Here is a 25837-nt window from a genome sequence, read left to right as displayed (position 1 = left end):
CTGGTCCTCTGCAAGCTCTTGTAGTCAATTTCACTTCTAGTGTTTGAAGACTTCAGCAATGATTATCAGCTCTCTTCCATTGTCAGCATGGTCATTCTTAAAAGCCATCCAACAAGAAAAAAAAATCCAAGTCCTAGGAAAGTGATCAGATGAAAAGAAGGTCTGGCCTCAAACACAACTTAAAGACTTCAAGGTGGGGTGCACAGTACAGAATCATAATGAACATATGCATTTAAAAAAAAAAAAAAAAGCTTTCTTTCTCTGGAAGGGAAGGGGACTTAACGAATTCTCCTTTGAATATTTCCATTCTCTTAGCAGGAGAAACAAAAAAAAATCCTGTGCCCTATGTGAAACTGATTGTAGTTACAAGAAATATAGATTAACATACAGCAATTTCATGTATCAGATGTCTAAAGATAATGTTAGGTATCTAACATTTATCAGTCATTTCCCTGGACTACATAATTTCAAAAACCAAGGTGTGCATCTACTGCATTAGGTATCTAGGCACTTTTCCATTTTAATGGTGACAATCTTATAAAGCTTGAAGACTATTAAATTAAGATCTTGCTGCTCTTCACTTGTAAAAGACAGGAAAAAAACAACGAATGGCTTTTCTTATTACTGTCTCCTTAGTAAGATCAGCATATTAAGCTTTGCCAGAAAACAAAGAGATGCAGTAGATTCTGGACTGTTAAGATTCCAGTTTGGTACACTTTGGCGTTCCTGGAGGACTTTAGGCTCCACTGCACAATGCAGCATTCAAAATTCAATAGGAAAATGAACTGGAGTTACAGTTCTTGTCTGTGATAGGAAAATAGCGATATCAGCCAACTGGTTGATTACACTGAAACTGGGTCAAAAACAATGGCTTTAAACAAATGTTAGCCAGCATATAGGGCAGCTGGTTAAAGCTGAAACATGAATATAATCAAATGTGGACAACACAAACTAGTTTTATGCCTTCTTTTAGCTAGAATTCAGTGCATAGCACTTATACCATGCTTTAGATCTATGTGGACAGAGCTGTCTCAACTGTTCTTTTGTGACAGTTGGGATAAAACTCTCGGATGCATATGAAAAAGGTACAGCTTTTCCCAATTTGTAAGACACTTCACTGATCACATGTTGATATCTCAATTTGTTAAGTAAAAGTTAAAGTGAATAAATCAAAAGCCACAGATATGTAACCAAGGATTCCAAACATAATATTGTGCGTTATTAAAATTAATGATTTAATGTCATGTAAGACAAACTGAGTTTAGGCTATATATTCAATGTTAAGGCTGAGATGCTATCACCACATCTCTTGTTAGGCAACAGGAAACCTCAGTGCAGATAAACATGTAACTAGCAATAAAAAAACAGAACTATAATTATATAATTAGTATATGCTAATGCTGTGTGAGGCACCCGACACTCTTCTGACTTAATTTGTGAATATATAACTGGCTTAGTTTCACTGTTGAAGAACATCATAGAGAAACAATTGCAATCTCAATCTTTTGGACTAAACCTCCCCCATATCCAACACAAAAAACAGTGCTTTCTATTCCAGTCATGAATGCTTCTGGAATAATGACAACATTAATTTGGGCAGAAAGGAGGTTATATAATATACACTTATACACAATAGTCTAAGTTATACTCAAATGTTAAGTTTTACATATCATACTTTGCTCTTCAGTTGAAAAAATTCTCTTGTATAGAAGAAAATCCCAGCTTCTATTGAGAGAATTTGTATATGCAAGGCTGATAAGTTTGAACAAGATAGTGAATATAAAATTACCATGAAAGATAAACCATAATCTTTAAAGTTGCAGCTGATTTCAAACATTCCTTTTGATAGATTCCTAGTACAGCAATTTTTTAGAAGTATGAACACTCCAAATCTCATCTATTTATAGGCAAGTTTGTAACAGGTTCAATTGGAGACATCAAAAACATTTTAAATAGACATGACACGATGCATCTGTAGTTTAAAGGTCAAATTTATTAGGAGATTAAGAGATGTATTATACATGGACTATAAATATAGCACAGCTGACTTTATTCACAGTCAGACAGCCAATGCCAACCTATTTTGTAGACACCCTTGTTCTTTTGTTCCAAGAAAAGTTTGCACCATAAGACTTGGATTTAGGTTTTGGAATCTTCTTCTCTTCAACGTCATAGCTCCAGCCTGGAGGTTACAGGGGAGATGGGGGGCAGGGGGGAGAGAAGAAACAAAGAGAATTCTAAATATTCTTAGCATACAATATAGAGCAAATACAACTTAAACCTTTTAACTTTAACATCTTTTTCTCCATCTAGGCATCCACTAGTTTATTCCTTTGTAGTTGGCAGGAGAGAATACTGAAATGCCATAGATGTGACATATGCCCATTCTCTCAGTTGGTAAGACTTCACCATACTATGTACCTGAATTTTCTTTACTCCTGCAAAAAACTTGACATTCATCAGTGAAAAGCTCAACAGGGAACACTGACTGTCCTGCAAGTTCATGGCTCCAAAGCTCCATAGCATCACAGAAGCACTAAGGCTCTGTGTATGCTGGGACGGGAAATAAAAATAAAGACAAGGAAACATGGTTAAAAAAAGCATACAGAATATCAAACCCAAAGGTTGGGAGAGAATGGAGACCTTGGAAAGCTAGAGGAAAAAGAAGGGTGGGAGCACCAAAGAAAGGAATAGCAAAGAAAAAACTTCAGCATTAGAAAGGAGTTTAATACTTAACATTTTTATAAGAATATAAAAGATTAGGAGTAAAAGGGAATGAAGTGATAGAAGACAAGTAAATTATGTGATAGTTAAGCAAGAGAAATGCTAAAAAAATGTCAGAAAAGAGGAGGTGGAGACATTAGTGTTTATGTAAATCAAAATGCAAATTGGTTGCAGCCTCCAGGTGCCTGGAAAGTTGCCAGGGCAGCACTCAGTATTCCAAAGTTTGGTCTCTTTAGCTGCAACATTTCACTCAAAGTTGAGATACTTGAGTTGAAGCTAGAAGTGGTTAAGTACGCAGTTTTAATTGATACTAGTAAGATGATACTCTTCTTCCTTAGTTTTAAAACAAAAAACTTGGTAAGTCCTGAAATGTTTAACATATATCTGAATTTTTACATTTAAGGTGTTCACAGGAAACTCTCAAGATACATCTATAAAGCAAAACACATTTTGTAAGATACACAAGTTATCATGTCACTATGCCTCAATTCTGTGTATCACAAATGTCACACAAACATTTTGTTCGTGTTTATTAGGTTGAACCAATGTTAACTTCCAAGTTAACTATTCTCCATAAAAAAAATACTGGAATAGAGGATTTAAAAACATATTTCCATCTGTGAGAACACTAGCTTTTGCCTCCTGTTCTGATTAAAAATATAAGCTTGACTAAACATCCAGAACTAGATCCAGAGACAGACTTTGGTATTGTACCATTCAGCATTAGAACACCTAACTGTGAGGCACTTGGCTGCTAGAATGGAATCCACAGTCCCAAGTAACTGCTTCATCTCTTTATATACCAGAGAGGAGCTGAGAGCCTCCAAAAGAGATTCGCAACTGCCAGCACAATGACTTGAGCTGTCATAGCCATCCAAGATCCACAAAGTTAGTTATAGCTAACTTTGGATTGCAAGAGGCCACCATATGTGATAAGGCTCCACATTTTGGAACAGTCTGCTTGAGTTAGGCACCTTCAGTTCATGACAGAGACCAGAGGCCACTTTTATAAAAATACCACAATGGTGAGGGAGGTTAATCTTGCCCAGAACCCTGCCATACAAGCCAAGCAGATAGACAGCAGATTTCATCGTCTCTGGAAGAACACTCTCATCACCTGACTAAAGGTTATTGGGGAGTAGAAAAACTCTCCATCCTTGTTACTAAAGCTGTATGTTTTTAAGCAACTACCTCAGTGATGTCCAACAGGACAAAAAATAATTTAGGTCAACAGACTAAATTTTTAATTTCATCCAGTTACAAGTGTTTCCTCCTTGCTTTGACTTTAGACCATCATCAGCTGTTGTATTTTGGACAGAAATTTCTCCCATTACTGTATTCAGTGCTGTTATTCCCATTAGAAAACACATCAGATAGGGCAGGCAGAAAGATAGCTTGCCTAAGGTTCCTGAAGTTTTTAGGTGAGAGAGAACTCTTAGGTTTCCCAATCATATAAAAACACCTGCAATATCTAGGATTTGCAGAAATTAAACTTGAGGTTCTTCAGGAATTTTGTAATGGAAAACTTGGGTAGTTCATACAGGAAGGACAAAGAGGTAAATACTTGTGTTCCTAGACTTAGATATGTTTCAATAACAACCCAGATTAGAAATTCCATTGTAAATGTGTGCCTATGTTTCTCATTTCTCTCTAAAAGCAAAACTAAATATTGTAAAATTTATATTTCCAGCTATATCTGATACTGAAGCTATTAGTACAGAAAATATTATGCACATATCATATGCATAAAACTAAGCCACCTTAAATAAAAATGGAGTAACAATTTAGGTAAGCCAGTATCCACAGAAAAGTCTGGTACATCTCAATTATGGTAAAATTAAGGGTGCAAGACAAGCGAGTATTGAACTAATAATATTAATACTAAGTCACAGCCTTACTTTAGTTGGTAGAATGTCTTTGTAGTTTTCTCATATAATGGAGATTCATTACCAATTCAGTGACGGCGTAAACTTTCTACACTGAACAAATCAAGTATTTTACGTGAATCTGCATTTTGAAAGGACAAAATATAACGAGTCCAAAGAGTTGACATAAGTAGCTCATTAAAACAGTGATGTATAGGTCAGGATTCATTTTTTTTCTCATATAGACTGAACTTCCCAAGAAATAGAAAGAGCATGAACAATACAGAAGCATACGTAAGGCAGCACCAGATTCTCCCAAATTTCATATTTGTTCACTGAACATTACAAAATACTATTAAAATTGTACAGTAATTGCTATATCCAATGCAAATATGATGACCCTATTAATTTCTTTGTCTATACGATTTATTTTTTAATAAAATTAAGACTATTAAGTTAAAAAAAAAGATGCATTCAAAGAGGAATAGAGTAATTAAATACTAGCCTTTACCATTAAAAAGTTCAAATAAATTGCACATTAAATGGTTTAGCTTCTTAGTTGTATATGTTAATGGACTTACCCTGGGTTTTGGGTGTACAACATAAGCCATCTAACAACTTTGCGTAATTTGGTCTGACCAAGAACTTCACTATCTGTTTACTCCAGACTAAATACAGTTGAAAGCTATAGACCACAGGGAAGACTTCTGAAGCAGGTTACACTCCATGTGCATTATTCCTGGCTTTAACTCAGTGCAGTTAATCTTCCTCACATCCATGAGCACTAAGCATTAAGCCTAGCTCTTTAAGGAAAATGAAATTCATTTTTTAAAAAAAGGCCGCAAAAAATTCATACCAACACATAAAAGGACTGCTGAATATTCAAAAGGCTGATATTATGGATACTCCTTGCAGTACCATAATTCTGTGAGAAAAATACAAGCCTAAATAACCAAGTAAGTTTACAGACACAGTCCTTCTGATACATCATTAGCATTAAAAATATTAAGTAACGATACTGTTTTTTCTACTATCTTTTTCTCAAATAGGAACAATCATGAAGTATAAGAGTTTAGACTTTAGTATTGTCCTTGGAAAGAGTTAGCTATAACTTCCTCAATCTACAGCTTCCTCACAGGGGGCAGCGGAGGGGGAGGTGCTGATCATCTCTCTGGTGACCAGCAACAGGACACAGGAAATGGAATGAAGCTGCATCAGGGGCAGTTCAGGTTTGGCATTAGGAAAAGGTTCTTCACTAAGAGGGTGGTTGGTCCCTGGAACAGGCTCCCCAGGGAAGTGGTCACGGCATCAAGCCTGTCAGAGTTTAAGGAGCATTTGGATGATACTCTTAGTCATATGGTTTAGTTTTAGGTAGTCCTGCGAGGAGCAGGGCATTGGACTTGATGACCCGTATGGGTCCCTTCCAACTTGAGATGTTTTACGATTCTACGATAAATCCATTCTGCAACATGGCCAAAACTGAAGTCCAACATCCTTACTTGGTAGTCACTTAATTTAGTTTTTCTGATTATCAAACATTCACAAGGGTTCTGACAGTCTTTCCTTAACTAGAATTCAGATGCTCATATCAAGCCTTCAGGGCAAAAATCCCACTGCCATGTAGCTGGAACCCTCAGCCTTGGATACTCTTAAAGATAAACTATGAATATTAATTTTCCTCCAAGACCTGAGCAAGACTCAGTTCTCATTCAAGACACAGACACATGCAAAAGCATTGTAATAGTAATGCTAAGAAGCTGGGACATTTTTCCAGAAAGTGGAAGGCCTAGATTCAATGCCTTCAGCACCCTCAGAACTATTCCCCCGTCTTCATCCTCAAGTAGAGAACTAATGCCTACCAATTTTGTGGAATAGACGGAAGATACTTTACCCTGTACTATTTCTGTTGTTAATACTTTGAGATCAAGATTCCCTATAGAAAGCTGAATCCCTCATACCCAGTATGTATAATACATACCATTTTTTTCAGCAAAGGCAATGGCATCTTCTTTAGTAGAGAAAGTAAGAACCATGTTGGATAAAGGATCAGCTCTGTAAGAAATCAGATGACAAATTTTAAGCACATTTGAAATATAAAATAATTATATCCATATCTCAAAAGCTAGTCAAATGCTGTATTATGTAACTTTTTGTAGTACACAACCTCACAAGCCATTCAAAGTCCCCTTTTCTTGAATTATTTCCAGGATTCACTCTTCCTTTCTGCAGAGTATTGTTTCACTCTTTCAGTCTGTTAAACTTCCCTCCCAACTCCTTGCAGAAATTAATGTCTTAAGTTTTTTATTAGACAAACATGTCTAATGACCTCCTGAGGTTATAATAAGTGCTCTGCAACAATCTTTTTAATTTTAAAGCTGTGTAGTCCCCCTCTTTTTGGAAGATCAGGAGGCTTAAGGTAATTTTGAACATTTCAAGGAGACCAGGAGCCTGCAGAGCAGCTATTTGCAAGAATAATCTTATACAGAAAAGAGCAGAATATGAAAGTGAGCAGAACAGGAATTAAACAGAGACTGAAAAGTACATAAAAAACCTCAAGAGTTCAGCTTTGGCTGAGGTGTCACATGACCTCCACAAATTATTCCAGGACAGCAAGCAGATCACAGGCCACCACTGAAAACGAAGCCCAGAAACACAAACTGCTAGCTAACTAAATACACAGTGGTTAGTTTTAGATGATCAGCTATTCCTCAACTGCATTTCTGAAAGGAATGAAACAGCAAAAAGCTTTTCGAAACAAATTAAAATCTCAGTTAAAAAAACAAACTGCCTTATTTGTTGCTATAAAAGCTCAATTTAAGAACAATGACAAAGGATGAAGGGTTCTAAAAATTAATCTACAAAACCTTTAGGGAAATAAACATACTGGTTGTAGCAGCACAATGACTAGATAATGCTTCCCTGAGACAACACTGCACATGAGCCTGGGAGACAACTGGGAAGACAAGACCAAATTGCAACGAACTATTGAAGAAGCTGCCTCTCAACTGTTCTCTCTTTGAAGCTAGAAGGGTAAATGAAGAGAAAAAGCAACCAAAGATACACTGAACTCTCTACAATAAAGGACAAAGCCTGTGACTGGCGGAGGGGGAGGGTAAGAGGGGGAATCTAGCTTCCAGCAAAGACAACAATGTAATTTTCTCTGATGTACCCATGGAAAAATGGAGTTCACTATATATCCAATATATTCCCCAATAAAAAAAAAAAAAAAAAAGAAGAGGAAAAAGGCAGAAATTACACTTTCACAAGGCACTAAGATAGGCCCTCTTAAAGACACTTAAAGATTTCTCTTATAAAGGTAGTAAGGAGAATTAGGAACTAAGAATTGGTCCATGACGTGATCAGTGGAGAATCAGGTGATCCAAATATATCATAGCATTGTGACAACTTTTGCTTATGGTTCTTCTTTTCCACTACTGGGGTTGGAAGAATCTTCTGAACATGACTAAGTGAGAACAAAGAAGTTTAAGTTTGAAGTGCAGTGAAACACTGTTCAGTACAGCAAGTTTGGTGAAAACCTTCCAGGACAGAGGCAGTTTGGAAATGAGGATTATGCAGAAATTATTTGTTCTGTTTTCATGTGGGATCATCTTTCATCCAACCTAAACACAGTTTTTTTATTTCTTCCCATAAATGAGCTATTCGTGTGTTTAAATTTGTGATAATCTGTGAGCAAACTGGAGTTCAGGATGGCCAGCATGATGTCCGGATAATGTCAGCAATAGCAGTGCTGCAGGATTTCCTATGCCTGCCTAAACTGTTTTATCAGTCACTACAAACTGGGACTCCACATTTTCTTCTCTTCCGAGATCTTGTACAATGGAAACCACACATTTCTCATGTTTCTTTGTTTACAACTTTATATTAAAAGATGTACTCAAGAACTATCCATAGGCATTCCTGTAATAAAAAAAAACCACCATGGGTCCATTTTATTTAGATCTACAACTGGATAATTTTCACTGAAAAAAAACTATATCAAGGAAAAAACAAATGCAACAAAAAAAAGCAAACAAGACTATAAAATGACAGAAATACAGCAAAGACCTACAGGTAAATAAGTATATTGAGTTCACAGGAAAAGGGCGCTAATCCCTAGACCCTAAAGGGCTCTAATTCACTAATCCCATTACATTATTCAAAAGTAAATGGGAAAATTTCTAAGAACTGTTCTCTGCAGAAATTAAATCTGAAGAGAAGAAACTCTTCTTAGGCATTTTTGGGTGTTGAATGGTAATCTGAAATAACCAGAATGTTCACTAATAGCTTTTGTGAGAATTTCTTAAAAAATGAACAGATACAAACTAGTTTACAGAGCCCTTAACCTAGCAGTGTAAATTCTCAACACAGCACTTGCTCACACAGGAAATACTCCATTCTCTACCCCAAAATAAAAATGCATGCATAGATGGATTCATTCAAAATAGCCATTCCTTTTTAAATTCCCACAATAAACTCACTCCAGGACAATTTAACATACAGGTAAGCCCTTAATACCATGGCTCATTTTTCTAGGTGGTTTATTTAGCACAAACAGTTGTAACTGTTAGAAAGGTTAAAAGCCATTGTTTTGACTGAAATCATGCAAAATCCCACCCAGAAAATAATTTGTCTGGGGACATTAAAGTCAGCTGAAAAGCATAGGGGGATTAGAAGAAAAGCTCAATTCAACCTGAACTAAAGCAGGTGTTGCTGGCACCTGCTACAGTGTCATAATCTGTGCGGTGGTATAAATAGACCATACTTCATGGCTAGACACTTGCGGGGCACACAAGAAAGGAGGGAAAGGTGTACTGCTGGTCAACGGTCTATCACTTAATTAATTTAGGCCCCATGAGACAACCTGGTCATTACTTGCTAAATGTAGTAGCTACTTGCAGTAGTCAAGTCATCCAAGGCATACCTGTATTAAATCACTGAAATCCTATCCTCTTAAACAGCAATTTAAATATGCTTAAGATGAAATGGTTAAAAAACCCCAGGACATGCTTAAGAGGCGGTCATTGTTATACACAGGCTTAAAGTTTTAAAACGGGTATTTTAACAGACTATTTTAATACAATTAATATTTTAATTAATATTCAGTATTTTTTCTCATCTAATGATAGTTGAGCTTTGCTTCCCTACCAACACAACACAGATGTTACAGGTTTTGAGCGTCCTCAATTTTTTATGGGAAACCAACATAACAGGAAGACTTGACTTCAGAGTTATTTTGAACTAATATTTCTGGACACATTTATTTTATAAAGAAATAAAACAAACAAACAAAATCATTCTGTGACCAGATTTAGAATGTTAATAAATCTCAAAAAATGCATCCTCAAAATATTTAATACTTAAAGTGTTAATTTTTTTTTCACAGAATTTTGTGTTCTTTGATTGTAAGTGCTAATATGATTGCAGCCAGACATTTTCAATACACATTGTATCCTTTGTGAAGTTTGAAAAATAATCTCTAGTGGTTGACATTTTTTTAAGTAGAATCATTAACTTTTCTGAATATGCCTCAAACAAGACAGCTTCAAATCAAAATTACAATATTGTCACGAGAATTGCTGGCATAGTCCTCACAGTTCACAGGAATCCTAACCACACTGTAAAATGTAGGTAGTATATTTATATAGGGAAAAAGAACGAAAAACTAGTTGCATCCGAGTTATACTTACATCTCAAAATTATAGCAAGTTTAGCTAAGATGAGTAGTTTTCTGGATCTTGGTGTATTTAACATTTTTTACTACTAATCTTAGTAACATTGAAACAAGCAGTGTAATATTTTAAGTAGGTTTAGGGTTTTTTTTAAATTAGTTATGGATCCTCATTATAGTTATAGATCCTCATTTCAGATCTTCAGGGTATTTATAAAACTTTGTAAAAAAAAAATAAATCCAGAAGCTAAGCATTGTTATTTTATGTTTAACTGAATTTAAAAGATGCAACTGAGGTAACCAATAACCTTCTTTCCCTGATGCTGCCATACAGTAACATCACCACAAACATAGTTGTTGAAATTTCTGGTTGTTAACACCATTTTCAAACTCTTCTAGATGATGTTGTGAGCTAAAATCTGCTTTTAAACATAACAGATCATTAATTATACGACTAACAAACCCAACCACTTACTAGAAGTACTCTTAAAACACAAGTAGATTTACAGGTAGAAAGGACATTTCAAACTTAAAATTTACATGACTCATAAGAGCCAAATACAGAGGAAAAATATTTCCAAATTCAGTAACTACTCACGTAGATGCCCAGCCCATTAAAGGGTTCTCCCAGCGCTCCCTGTTATCAAACTCCATCTTCCATTTCTTTGTATTGTTAACTCCTGCCTGCATTGCATTACGTGCTGGAACAAAAATGTGAACTTTTCTGGTTTTGATGTGCTCATCTGGAACACCAGTTAAAGCAGTGATATCCTATGAAAAACACAATGGAACTTGTTAAAAAAGGGTTCACATAAAAGGCTTGTAAAATAATACTACTTGTGCTTTTTACATTATTTCATGCTTTATTTTTTAAGTTACAAAAAAAGAAAAAACAATGCAGAAAAGTATGTTATGAGTCCAGCTGTATAAATTGAAGCTGATACACATTGGGACTGCTATCATTCTTCTTCCTCTGGCTGAATTAGGTTTTGCATGGATCAGCTAGCTACCTGAACCTGCTCATCTCCCAGCTACACAACTGCTAGTGCCAGAGGAGGGACAGGACATTCCCTCCCATCCTCTGACCACAGCTGCAAAGTCAGGACTGCTCCAATATGCACCAGCTAAAGCAAATGTGGAAATATATAAACTCTTCTTTCTCCCTTAAAGAAAACATTGAAGCACAGACTGAAACATCGACAAATCCCGAAATTTTACACTGCCATTAGGAGCTTAAACTTCCTATGAACAGGACTATTCACCAAAATCCTAGCCAGCCAACTATGTGCTGCAATGTAAGTGCTTTCACTTGGGCTTAAGTCTGTATATAAACAAGAGGCACCAACATCCACACTGACTCAAGAAGCTATACTTAGCATGAAGCAAGAGACAGGAGGTTATCTTTCACACAATAATCTATTGATTGTTTGAGACTGCAGAGCAGGTAGTAGAATTCAGCTCTCTTATTTCTCTAACCACTAGTTATTACATAAAATTGACCGCCTCATCATGTTTCAAGCTATGAATATTAGCTTCTGAGAGTCAATTCTTCTGTTGATGTTCAAGATCAAGATAGGAACATTTGATACTGGCAACATTGTTTAGTATTTTTGTGAGGACAAAAGGATTCAGGAGATTCCAACCTTCGAAGAAAAAAGGCTTGTAACGTAGTATACAGTCAGTAGGATGCCCTCCTCTAGGAAGGCTTGGCTTGTGACCCCTCAACAAATAAACCTAACAAAGATAAAAACTGGAAGATCACAAAAGCAACCTAAAAATATTAACTGACTTTAACAAAGAGTAAGATAGGGAAAAACCTCACAAGAACTGCTGTGAAAAATTACCCTCAGCAGCATCCAATACAATCAAAGTGAACCTTCTCGCTAAAAACTAAACAGTAATTACATAAAATTAACCTGTCAGTTCACCCTAGTAAAGAGTGAAATCAAACATCAAATCCATCTCTAAGGATGCTAAACTACTCCTGTTCCTTACATACTTAAAAGGCCAGTGGGAGCTCCTTGGTCTCCCGCCCTGCCCTTCCCGCCCCTCCCCTCCCTTCCCCTCTCCTCCCCTCTGCAGGAACAAATAATAAACCGGTACAAAAGTGCAGCAAAACTTCGGGCATATTGAACTCATCTTGCCAGTACTGCCATGATTTGAATTAAAAGGCAAACAAGTTTAAATAAAACACTGTGGCTTTACATGTCTGTAGCTAACTAACTTTGTGGGATTTTGTTTTGTGGCACACTTAAAAGCTCTTGGTGCTGTCACCAGATCATCCTTTGAAGTGAGGCAAGTCTCATTTTTCATTTTACTTCAGAAAACAAATTTGGGGAGATCAGCCCCTCAAAACTACACAAGGGAGCAAGTTTAAAGCATCTGACTTGCATTTCCAATTAGAATAGCAGGGGAAACAAACAAGCATGTACACTTATTTTCCAACTTCTGACACTTCTACACAGACTACCAAAAGAAATCATCAAAATATCTTAACAATTCCATTACAGATACTTTCATTAGGACCAAGTAATGTTTATTTTTAATATGAGTCTAGCACTGATATGAAAAAGAAACACTACCAGTCACTGGAATGTTGCAACACATATGTGAAACACCTCCTGACAGCCTGGCATTTCTGACTGCTGAAGCTTAAACCACAGTTTTAGAAGGAAATACCTTTCAGTTTTCTTATTTGAATTGGCAAAGTGCTTTGTTTAACAAAAAGGGTTTTTTACCTGCAGTAAAGTCTGGTGGGGCTTCAACATTTACCTTGCCTGTTTATAGGAATAGGCTACTATATTAGCCTTTATTTCTGTATTTAAGAGACATGCCTATTGAGAAAATGTAAGAATATTCACAAAAAAATTTCTCTTTTCCCTCTGAAATAATGTGCTGTGTGCAAAAATACTGGATTTGTTATCATCAAATACCTCCAAATATGCAACCTTCAAAATAGCTCAAAATTATGACCTTTTTTTTCTATTACTATTCTCCGCAACTCATATGTGCATTATTATTTTTATGCTTCATATTTAGAGAGTTTTGAATTGTGCCAGAATTATCTGGAATTATTAAAATAAGATAGTATGTTAAATAACATTATGGGCATATACAATTTCCTCTTCTGAAGCCTCCACACCAGAGAATCATAAACATACTACATATTGGTGCACACAGAACACAATCTAAAAAGAGTATAAAAAACAGCAAATGCTATATTTATGAGGTAAACGTAGTATAGAAATGCCTAGACTTGTTCATCTGGATGAAAATAAAACCAAAACCCCAGACAAACCTTAAGTCCCTTCAAGCCGCGTTTTTTCGGGCACTCATTTAGCTCCAAATCAAAGTTATTTCACTAATAATATAGGATTCATCCCCTAAAAATCTTTTCAAGGTGAAAACTAAAACCTGCCTACTTTCCGAAACTCAAATACCTACATGGTGTTGCTAGCTCTTCATACTTTGATTCATTATAGCTAAAGTTTCCATGCCTTCTAGGAATCTAGCAATTGTTTATTGATATCTTCCCCATTTTAAAGCTGGCAACTGAACAGACAGTTGTTAGGACGAGTTTCTGGTTTCTGAAGCCCAAGTTGTCCTGACATAAAATCACTGTTTCTGCTTGCTGTAGACATGTAAGGTACTGTAGCATAGCTGAGCTGTTGCCAAAGATATGGAATAAAAAGGCTTGGCATCTATCACATACTTGACACCTAAAGAGCACAGAAGCTCTAAAATTCCTATTCCCTGTAGGCGCACTCTTAGTCTAGACAAACTGATTTCTCACACTTTTAAAATGCATTACAACACTCTATTGTGATCATTTCATCCACACAGCTCCAGCTAGTGACAGAAGAACCTGTCCTTTAAGCGACATTTCAATGGGCTAAAGCTCCCGCTCCAAGATGCCATTAAAACAATATAATACTTGAAAAGAACTACGCTGCACTGGGTTGAACTCTTTACTGTGTCTTCAGTGCTTTGTTCTGAGTTCAAGTTCTCACTGAAACTACCTGTGAACCAACTTTCCAAAACAAAGATGTTTTTGACAGCTGGTTTCACATTACTATCTTTTTTTTTTTAAGTGTTCCTTACTGAATTTTGCTATATTAGCATATTAAAATATTAGTGAGGTGTTCGGCATTCAAATTCTAAATAATAAGGTGACAATATAAAAGATGAGATTTGAACTGTATAGGTTTGCTTTACTAGAAATTAACAACACTGCTTCACATTTTTAACACAGGCTATCATCTGCAAGGTACATTCTGACATTCTGTTTTTCTTAATATATATAGAGGAGTTTTTTTTAAACAGCAACCTCTGAGTTTGTTTTTTTTTAATTAAAAAAATACTCAATTTTAAGTCATTTTGGCTCTTGGAATAAGCTGAGAGGGACAAAACACTCATTTTTTTTAAACAACATATATCACATCAAATTGCTTACACATTAAGAAGAGGTTTTGTCTTTATTATAACTTGCACTATTTAAGAACACTTTTCATGGTAGAAAGTCTGGTAAAGCTGTTCTCAAAGAGTAATAAGAAACGATAAATGTGCTATACAGTGGGGAGAAAAACTGGTTCACAGAGGCAGTGTCAATGAAAGCAGTATTCGGCATGAAGATGACTTTAAAGGAAATGAGAATTTCCTTCTTTTAAATACTCCACTAATGGCACAAATTCCAAAGGGGACAAGAAATGGAACTCTGTAATTCAAGGTAAGAGACAAAATGATTGAAAGTATCTCTGAAAACAAGTGGTTTTGAATAGACGGGTCAGGTGTACATAAAGGTGTCATGTTTCTCTTACGACATTTCTTTCCATGCATAGACAAAAACTGTACATAACCACTATCAACTATCTACTGTTTAGCACCCCCCCCCCTTCTTTTTTCTTTAATAAAGGAAACAGGGAACAAGCAATGGGAAGTTGATGTCAAAACACAGAAAAACCTCCCAGCAAGCTTCCAGCAACCACCCAGGATTTAGAGTCTTGCTAGCTGCTCTCTTTTCAATACCAGAATTTCACACATTTCAATGACCATTATGACTTCAAAGAATCAAATTTTCATCATTGTCCGTCATCTGCCGGTTGATTTGTATAAAGGAGTTCTTCTGCAGGCACTCCAGACAAAGGCCTCCTTACTTTCGTGGCTATATATCAAGTTTAAAAGTTCTGTTTGTGACAGTTGTGTCTGTGGTAAATCAGGGTAACACTGAAGGAGTGCAGCTGCTCTGCAGGAACCTCCTTTTTGGCATCATTTCACTTAAATAAAAACTGAATAATTAGCTTCTGCCTTTATTAAACCACAAAAATGCCACTGGCCTTAGTAATTACTTCCGGTTGCCCCACCTACTTAACCTCAATAGTTTACACTTGTTAGAAAGGAGGGAAAGTAGAAGTTTTCTGTACTTCACAGGAGTTTACAATAGCTTGCTCTCTTCCCCACCCCCAACTTGTTTTACCAGACTAAGTGCATAAAGTTTTGCTATACATTCATGTTGCAATACACTTTCTTTAGGAGCTGTTATATCAAAGCACAGAACGTCTTGCATAATACTCACAAAATAGCTGCTGTGAAAGGAGCTTTTTATTTAGTGTGCTCAGCTGCTTAGGCTGTAAGTCAGGATGAGAACATTTACGTTTCTATGCTTCAATACGGACGGTATTTTTGAAACAAATGTAAGAGAACAGAATCTATTATGCAAATTGTAAGTGGAAAAATGGAGCAGAATGAACTAAATGTGGTCAGACAACACTTATCTAACAGCTACAGACATAACAAAGGGAAAAAAGCATATTTGCCCTTAGGAAACTCTGTATCACACAGAATACAGTTTTCTTTCAGGCTTCACAATCCTTTTGCATTATCACAGTCATCTGTGTACAACATGGTGTTACTGGTAACATGTTCTCCCATCTAACCATTCTGCGGAACAATTAATAAAGAAGTTGAGAAAAGAAGTGAAAGAACCGTATTTTAAAAAAGAAAACCGAACATTGTAAAGAGGAAACAGTATTCAGTAATAATAATGATTGCATGAAAGCTTCTATTTGAAGAAAATCTGTTTCCATAGGCAGTTTTGCAGAAAATGCTAAAGAGAAACTGGGTATGGAGAAAAGGCTATGCTGAGAAGTGAGTCTAACAGAAGCAGAAATTGTCACATTACTGGAATCAACATAAGTCTATTACAATACTTTTTAGACTACTGACTGCCATTATGCAAAGGAGGTGTCAGCAACCAAAACAGTCCAACATTCGCAAGTGCTGTTAGCTTCAGCAAACCCTATTCATCAGTTTGTATTTCACAGCCGAGGAGATGGCTAAGCATTCATTGTTTTTGCAAAACCTCCTTGAGAACTTCCATCATCCCACTGCACAAAGGCTCACTCCACTTTCCCAATATTCTGCATGCTCAATATTATTCCATGCTGCTTGCGTGAGATACTACCAAGATAATGGCATAACACATCCCACACATGATTAAACCAACATCACTTGGATTTGTTCAGAGCGAACAGGAAGAAAGAGTAAACAGGAATACTTGACTGGATTTCTAAAAATCCCAGGTGCTCTCTACAAACTGGAACACGACTTCACACTAAGTAGAAAACTTGCCCCACACCAACCCTTCTTTCACATCTTAAAACACGTTACTTAGTCTGCATTGCACTCCCAAATTTTGTATTCACTTTTGTCTCCTGCAGAAGTCATAGAAAGACTGTATTTATAAAAGTGATCAATGGTAAAAGTTATGGCAAAAGCTGCTGACTTGTTAGTTTGAAACATAATACTAAAAATAAAAACAAAAATCCCAGATTTTGCACCTCTCAGTGACGAGCCTCAAAACAGAGAGGCATTTTTCTTGACAAACATGCAAAAAATACCTATCATTCAGCCTGCATTCTTGATGGACAGGTAAACAACATTTTAGAAATTTAAAAATGAAACATTCGAAACACGTAAGTCCCACTTCCAGCACAGACGGATATTTCATGCTCAGTATAGTTTTTCTGCCAAGAAAGAATGAAAGAGAAAGACAAAATGATTATTTAATTATTAACAATGTACTTTTTTTCCTGTAACAGTATGTCTTAGTTTTGTAAATGTTGTCTGGGTAAGTATCATGAAATTAAAGAGAGGGGGGATCAAATATGTGGGTTTACACTTTGCAGTTTCTCCGTATGAATGAAATTAAGAAAATCATTATTAAATGGAGGAAAGTAGGGGCAGTCAGGGGAGAATATAGTTTATAAAAATAGATTGATGTTGCTACTAGTAGTCATCAGAGACTCCAGTGTGGTCATGACATTCTTCAAATTGAGAAAATGATAAACAGCGTGTTTATCTCAAACAAGGTGGGAAAAAAGCCTGAATTACTTCGAGCAGATCTTGTAAACTACTTTTTCTTGTAACACAGCAAGATTTAGAGAGAACATACTTTCTAGAACTCATTCAAAGCATATGTAAGCAAATCTTTTGCTTCCACACACACAAGTGGCTGGTATTTTTTTATTACCTGCAAGGCATTTAAAAATACAGATTTTTCTACAGTGCACAACTTTCAAGCATTCTACAAGAACTTCACAATCCTCAGATTAAAAAACATGCCAAAAAATCAATTAGTTATGAATAAGACTACAACAAAGCTTTTAGACTGTGACCTTTCAAATAAAAGAAGGGCAGTCTTAGTTTACTTGTATTTAGAAAAAGGATAATTGAACAACTGAAATTATCTAATTCCTCTCAAGACTAATTTACAGTTACAGCAACACTCTATTGCTTTAACACCATAACCAACTGTTCTTCCAGATACCGTTCCTCAGTTGGAAAACAAAAAAAAAAAAACAGGCAGGAAGGAGCTCTAAGGGAAAGAAGACAGAAGTATTAGTAGCTAGGGCCCACCTAGAATAGACAGCTTTGTAGTAATTCCCCTGATTAGTTCAATTTTGTATATAATATTGAATATATACTATATTGTAGTTCACTTGTAGTTCAGTGATGGTATATTCTTTCAATTAAAATTTATTCAGTTTGCAGTTCTGATTATTTATGCTATACTCTTAGCATAAGTCACAATACGCAGACTGGCTTGCAAAGCTATATGTAATATTTCAAGAATATCTTGGTGAGTTATTCACTAAAGATGACACATGAGCTTCCAGTCTATAAAATGTAGTTTTTATCATGGACATCCAAAGCCCCAACCAGCAGCTTAGGGTGGGGTCTTCCACATTTTAAGTGAGAGTCAAAATTCAGGCTACTCTTGCACATTGGGAATAATTTCTGTATTTTTTGTGTGTTTCTGATTCCATTTTAGTGAAGTCTTTATTTTTAACATCCGTTAAAAGTTACCTGTATTTACAAAATAAATAACAAGCATATGACTTAAGTGAATTTTATAAAGTTATTGTTTTTCAGGAATTCTGTCAGGAACAAGAAAAGGAGCAGTTCTGATCTGCTCTATGCCCATTTCAAAACCTTACAAAGCTTTCTTTAAAGTACTCATTAAGAAATTTTCCACTTGTTTCATCATCTTCAGCCTTTGGAGGGGAAGGGGGCTAATCTGTGTTAAATGTGTAGCTGGGCTTCCTTTTCTCCCTTTTGTGGAAAGCTCCCTTACCAGTTCAGGCTGCAAGGCCCAAGGGAGCATGATGTTCAGAGCCCAGCAGTGAACTGGGACACTACTTACACATTAAGCAGTGCAATTGCTCCTGTGAAGCAGGAACACCTTGGCCAATTCACACTCTAATCTGGACAGCAAATATCCTAAGGTCTGAGCTGTTGAGTTCAAATTTCATTGTACAGCAAAGTCTTAAGACTTGATAACTCTAGGAAGATTTCCTATGATGAAGTCGCAAGAAAGATTATCACTACAGTATATGAAACATCCATTGTGGATTCAGTTTCAACTAGCTAACAATCTCCCTGGGCTGGCAGCTAGAGCAAATAATAATAATTTTTTTAAAAATTTATTTCATTATCATGCATTCTGGTGTTCTTTTAATTCCCTATTTAATGGTAGCTGTGGAACACCATTTAACTTTGAGGGTTAAAATTTAACAAACTATTTAAGCTTTTGTTTATTGAAAAAAGACATTTATTGAAGGTTGGGGTGAAAAAAAGGCAAAAAGCAGTGTTTTAAAGTTTAGCTTGACGATAGTGTCATACTAGTGCATGGTCTGCTACTAAGAACAATATTGAGAAATCCTGAGTTCATGTAAACCAATGCCTGCCCTCATTGTGATGCACATTCTCTATCCTTTACATCTCGTTTATAAAGAAGGTGATCTCTGTAACAGATCTTTGCACATAGTAACAAGTGGTGTGAGACATAAGGAAGAAAAACAGAAGCAAATCCCTAATCAAGAAATGCAAATTTAGAGCAAAATCCCTGTTGGTGCATGCTTTTTAGAAGAAAAGTTGCATTTAAGAAATTACAAGGAAGCCAGACCTGTTAAAAGCTGTCCCTTACCCTAATGCAAGATGTAATGCTTCTATGTAATATGCATGGACTTTAAAAGTTGAAAGCAAGTGCTAAATAGTGTACATAATTTCCATACACAGCAGGTAGTGAAGCAAGAAAAGAACTGACACAGTTACCCTAGTTAAAGAGATGCACAATAGAGAACTGTTATGCAGTGTTAGCATACTGAAGGTCTATGCATCAGGGATGTTGTGGCTATTAACAGCTTAAATGTTCACTGTATTTTGTTAATTAGTGCACACAGCTTTTAAGCCTTAAATGTGTTTTAGAAGGTTCTTTTCTAACAGTAACACAGTCATTATTCCCTGGCAGGGATGGGAAGGGTTGATGGGGCTTCAACTGTTTCAACATCATCAATAAAATACACAGCTTAATACCACTGGACAAAAACGGTTTCTTTAAATTTATCTATATGGTTAGTTAGAATGGAAGCTTTCTACAGTCTCTCTCTAAACAGCTGAATCATAACTAGAATGCCTTAATGTTACTTCACAAACTGTCTTTAGCTTGCTCTATCTAGAAGTCTGTCCCTGTAATTTGTGCTTTCATATGCTTGGCCTTTAAGGTTATTTATAGGACAGAAATCATGCTCTTATACTTCCTGATACAATAGAAAGAAACCCGTCACCAATTAAATTCAGTAATTCAATTTGATACACTACATCTTTCCATTCAGTTTTCTATTACTGTGGGGAAAAACAGCAAAGAAGTGTACAATGTACAATTGTGCTTACTAAACAGTGATAAAAAAGTAAGCATTTGTATTGGAAACAGACATTACAGAATAAGATATTGAACTTCTGCCTTATCGGAGAAACAGAATTAGTTGACCCAACAATGCTTTCAAATGGAGTGCACATGGCAACAAAAATGCGGGCCTGAGAAAATGCACCTAAGACAAAAATACAAAACAGAAGAACGAAGAATAAAATTTTAGCGCAAACTACAATTTTGATCTTAAAAAAGCTTCTGCCTGGTTAACATGCTACTCAGTGAAAACTTTAAAATATATGATTTATGATGATGATGTTGGCCTATATAGAAAAATATTTTTATTTTTATACATGAATATATGTTCACATCTATAAAATGAATCCGTAAGGAAAAACTATCCACTTCTTCAGATGTTTGTAATCACAATTACTCATGATAGTCTTAGTTTTTTAAAAACATTTGCAATGTAATTATAACATTGTTTAAAAAAATACTGTATTTGGTATGTCTTACTGGCATTTTGTAGAAATTCTTTATAGCTCAGCTTCTTTTCACTTGTTAACCCAGTTTTCAGGCTAACAGGTAATAAGATAAAAGTTATTTCCCCATCAAGCAAAGATCTTCTTTTGCACTAAATGTAAGCCAATGGGCTTTATGGAGTGAATAGAACTGACTAGGCTAAAAAGATACATAAGAGATTGCTCAATTTCCATGCAGTGCATGCTTCACAACACAAGAACTAAATTGCATATTAAAACTCTGGATCTGAACATCAGATGCTTTCTCCACAGCCCATGTCCACACCTAACACAGGTTAACATTCCTAATTTGAGAAAGCAGCCATTAAAGTAGTTCAAAGATACGTCATAAACAAGCCATCAAGAACTGGAAGAGCATCTGGTTCCATTCCATCACTGATCTTCTGAGTAGAAAGAGGTAGTACTGAAGAAGCACCAAGCTCTCTTGCAGCATGACCAAGAGGTTCAAGGATTCCCACAGGATTACTGGGCTTTCCAAAGAAGGAAAGCTTTTCCCTTCTGACTTGATAAAATGATTCAGCTAGAACTCTATGACTAGAAACAGCATTCAAGCCTGTACATAGAACTTTCTTAGTTAGGCTAGGATTTGTGTCTTAAATCTAAAACTTAGACATACTGCAAAAATGCAGAAAGACACATTTGACTGAACAGAAAAGCAAGCACTCTACAAGGAATTGATTATTCACTATTCCTGACAGGACAAGAAGAATTCATGTCATCTACAGAAATACTTCATAACAGGAGATACTAACTTAGGTGTTCTAGAAGAGGTTCAGATAATGGTATTGTTTTATAAGAACATGAAAATACTATCTAGTCTTTAAAAAGCAAATCTACTCAACAAAACAGCTCCAAAAAATGAAGTTACTTCTTACTCCTGTTGATTACTAGACTATATCAATGGCTTACTTTTATTCTTTCTAGCAGATTAGAAACATTGCTTTCATATTTAGACTTACAAAACCAAACAAGTATTTGCAATAACCCTTTGGAAGCCAGACAAACTAAACATGGCACAATGACACTCTTTTTATTTGTTCTGAGCAGCCATCATAGCAAGCTCTTCAAAACCTGTGTTCTTTGATAGAAAAAGAAATACTACATAATGAAACAAACAAACAAAATCATCTGCATACCCTTCAGAGAGACATGTTCTTTGACCCACACTAAAGCCTTGAAATTTTTCTACATGAATGCTGCACGAAGGAAGCCCAGACAAAACAAGACACTTGAAATGTCAGAAGGTTGTGTAACCTCAATCTCAGACACTCCTCCTTCCAATACCCAGCAGAGATAGCACTACCATGTACCAAAAGAAAAGGCTCTCAGACAAAGAAATCCAAATCCTTTACCCTATCCTAAAACCAAAATAAACCTACATAGGGATGAGAGTGTGATTTCTCTCACTGATACAACTATGTATCACTTTATACCACGTTCTGGGCTACTTGCAAAATATGTAGTTTTCTAAACTGAAAAACAAAATTATCTCAAGCTGAAATTTAGTAATATAGCAATATTTATTGCTCTTAAAAGACACCTAAAAGTGATGGCAATTTCTTTACTGGGACTGTCAGACTTATAGAAAGCTTCTTTACCATGGGGAGTAACTTGTTGCCTGCAGACATTCTTACAGAAAGCTCTTTTTTGGTATCCAGCCAACCGGGTTTTCTAAACCACTGCAAGCTTCATCAAACTACAATTGCTTACAAAAACAAGTTGTAGCAAGCAGTATAGGCTGAATTGAGCTAGAATATTCCAACTGAAGAGGGATTTAATTACCAAACAGCAAAGTATAGTGAATTTGCAGTACTGAAAGCGTGTACATAGCTAGATAATCTGGTAACTACACACACAACTACACCTGAGCATGTACTGTATTTAACACCAAATGCAACTGCCAGCCAAAACTATAGAGAAGGAACTGCCAAATTATTTAAATAAAAAACAAAAAATCACTTTTTAGCAATAAATATATGCTCTGGCAGAAGAGCATGGTGTACATGAAGTGAGAAGGATTACCACCATCCCCAAAACCATTAAAACCTTTAAAATATTGAATTTCACATTAGCTGCTTGACAAAGTTATCCAAGACAGTTTTTTCCTTCCCAGAGCAGAACTTCTTAGTCTTCACTGAGGGGAAAAAAAGAAAAAAAGAAAAAAAAATAGAAAAAGAACTTTTTAAAAGATTATGTTGTGCAGCAAAAATGCAGATTCACAAATAAACTATCAGTGACCACAAGAAGTAAAGGTCTAAGTTTTTAACTCTATGCACATCCACTCTTAAATTAGGCACTTTTATTAAAGTAGATGTATATGTATTTTTACTTGCAAACAGTTTTCTCTTTTGAATATTTAACTTCTATTGAAAGAACACATTTAGTTTTGAAATAATTCTAGAATGTGGTTTCATACCTTAAACACTTTCTGTGCTGGAAACTAGTATCATTCAAGTGTCAAGCATCACAACTGCAGATGACTGAATGCAAACCAAACACTAAGTACTGCATATGAAGTGCAATGTAAGGACAAGACACACGGTATTAAATATTTTATAAACCACCAGCAAACAACTTTTCTTTTATCTTGAATCCCAAGTACAACACAGTTCAAATAAGCTGGTCACCTGCTTACTTGACACAACTGTGATGGAAGAAAAGTACTTCTTCAAACCACAGGCTTCATATACAAGGCCATTTTGGCCAAAGCTAGAAACTATTTCTCAAAATATACCTGCAAAGTGAAGCATGGAAAACCCACTTCTATTAACCTCATTTTACACAGTAAGTTTATTCATTCTCACTCATTTTTCATTATTCTGAAGCAAAATGCAAGCTGCTGATCTAATTGAGAGGAAAAAATAAATACAAGGAATACAACCTACAAGAGAGAAATTTGGGGCTAGAGGGAGGGAATTGGTAATTCCCTCTCACACCCCCCCCCCCCCCCAGATCTCCATCCTGGTGCCTCGTACCCTTTGAATATGACAACTCCCTATCACACAGTCATACATATAAAGCACACAAAAATTTGTAAGTTACATTCCTCATCTAAAGAGGAATGCTGTCCTGAACTGAATACTTTATGGTAACCAGTTGAATAAATACTGCAGCTAGAGTGGATTAAACGAAGAAAAGATTATTCCAAATTCTTTTATCCCATTAAATTACTTTAGGAACAGCTTGAACTCACCCTCAAGGAATAACCCGCAAGGGGTTAACAGCATTTTGAAAAACCAAAACATAGAACATCCACTATATCCTTATTATCTAACACAGTGGTAATGCTTGGAGAATTCTTGGCTGAATAGTAGTTTCAAGAAAAGGAAATCTAGTAAGCCTGTCTTTAATAAATGCATACTTTGCCAAGTATTTCTCTTCACTGAGTTGCAAAACCAGCTCCTATACAGTCTTCAAATGCAATGTCACACTGTCTCGCACATAATTTTATGACACATTACTCTGAAAACCAAAGCAGTAAAGCATATTATATACTCTCGGTTCTTGGGAAAGGCTGCTAGCAATGATCACACTTTAAAAAGCATGTTAAAGCTTGATTTGCTATGTCCTTTGTTTCACAGCACTGCAGACTATCAGATTGAGATTTGAAGTAGTTTTACCATTCCAGGCTATTTTTCACTTGTTTGTATATTTTATTTTAAGCTGCAATATTATCACTGTTTATTATAGTAAAGTCTATGCTTCTCTAATCAAACAAAGATTATACAATTTCACTAATTTCTAAGCCTAGCCAAAGTTGGGATTTGGATGGTGAACAAACTATGACTCAATCCCAAAAACACCGTGTGATGTTTGCTAATAATGCAGTCTTCTAGAAAAAATGGACTGGAGTGTTTCCGCAACTTTATAGCTGAAGAGATTCATGTTCTGAGAATTCTGTTAATACTGTGCTACTCCTGGATTATGCAGTAGTAAACACTTAGAACAGACACTAACTGCTACCTCTGGACAGCTAAGAGGAAGCTGCTGAGATTCTTGATACTGATTTCACAATAGTTATTAGAATCATTTAGGTTGGAAAAGACCCTTAAGATCGAGTCTAACCATAAAGCTAACACTGCCAAGTCCACCACTAAACCATGTCGCTAAGCACCACATCTACATGTCTTTTAAATACCTCCAGGGATGGTGACTCAACCAATTCCCTGGGCAGCCTGTTCCAATGCTTGATAACCCTTTCAGTGAAGAAATTCCTCCTAATATCCAACGCATTTCCTCTTGTCCTATCACTTGTTACTTGGGAAAATGTCTTTCCTGTAGTGAGGGGCCCAGAACTGAACACAGTACTCGAGGTGCGGCCTCACCAGTGCCCAGTACAGGGGAACAATCACCTCCCTGCTCCTGCTGGCCACACTATTTCTGATGCAGGCCAGGATGCCCTTGGCCTTCTTGGCCACCTGGGCACACTGCTGGCTCATATTCAGCCGGCTGTTGACCAGCACCCCCAGGTTCTTTTCTGCTGGGCAGCTTTCCAGCCACTCTTCCCCAAGCCTGTAGCGCTGCATGGGGTTGTTGTGACCCAAGGGCAGGATCCGGCACTTGGCCTTGTTGAACCTCACACAATTGGTCCAGATCCCTCTGTAGAGCCTTCCTGCCCTTGAGCCCTCCCTCCCAACTTGGTGTTATCTGCAAACTTACTGAGGGTGGACTCGATCCCCTCATCCAGATCATTGATAAAGATATTAAATAGAACTGGCCCAATACTGAGCCCAGGGGAACACCACTTGTGACCCGCTGCCAACTGGATTTAACTCCGTTCACCACCACTCTTTCAGCCCAGCCACCCAGCCAGTTTTTCACCCAGCAAAGA

At 36.3% G+C, this 25837-nt stretch overlaps 1 protein-coding gene across 1 annotated transcript in view; it reads right to left on the bottom strand.

Moving 5' to 3' along the window:
* Nucleotides 1–1973: 1973 nt before the first annotated feature.
* NDUFS4 (NADH dehydrogenase (ubiquinone) Fe-S protein 4, 18kDa (NADH-coenzyme Q reductase)) overlaps nucleotides 1974–25837 on the bottom strand; it is a 53784-nt gene continuing 29920 nt past the window's right edge. Inside the window, exons 3-5 of the mRNA XM_010563546.1 lie at nucleotides 10856–11028; nucleotides 6568–6641; nucleotides 1974–2182 (exon numbers count right to left, since the gene is read on the bottom strand). Coding sequence (XP_010561848.1) covers nucleotides 2079–2182; nucleotides 6568–6641; nucleotides 10856–11028 — 351 coding nt within the window. The 3' untranslated portion in view covers nucleotides 1974–2078. The remainder of the gene's footprint in view (nucleotides 2183–6567; nucleotides 6642–10855; nucleotides 11029–25837) is intronic.

The sequence above is a fragment of the Haliaeetus leucocephalus genome, unplaced genomic scaffold, assembly GCF_000737465.1.
Source record: "Haliaeetus leucocephalus isolate CR32 unplaced genomic scaffold, Haliaeetus_leucocephalus-4.0 Scaffold169, whole genome shotgun sequence".
Taxonomy (NCBI): domain Eukaryota; kingdom Metazoa; phylum Chordata; class Aves; order Accipitriformes; family Accipitridae; genus Haliaeetus; species Haliaeetus leucocephalus.
This window is presented reverse-complemented; position numbering and strand designations above follow the sequence as displayed.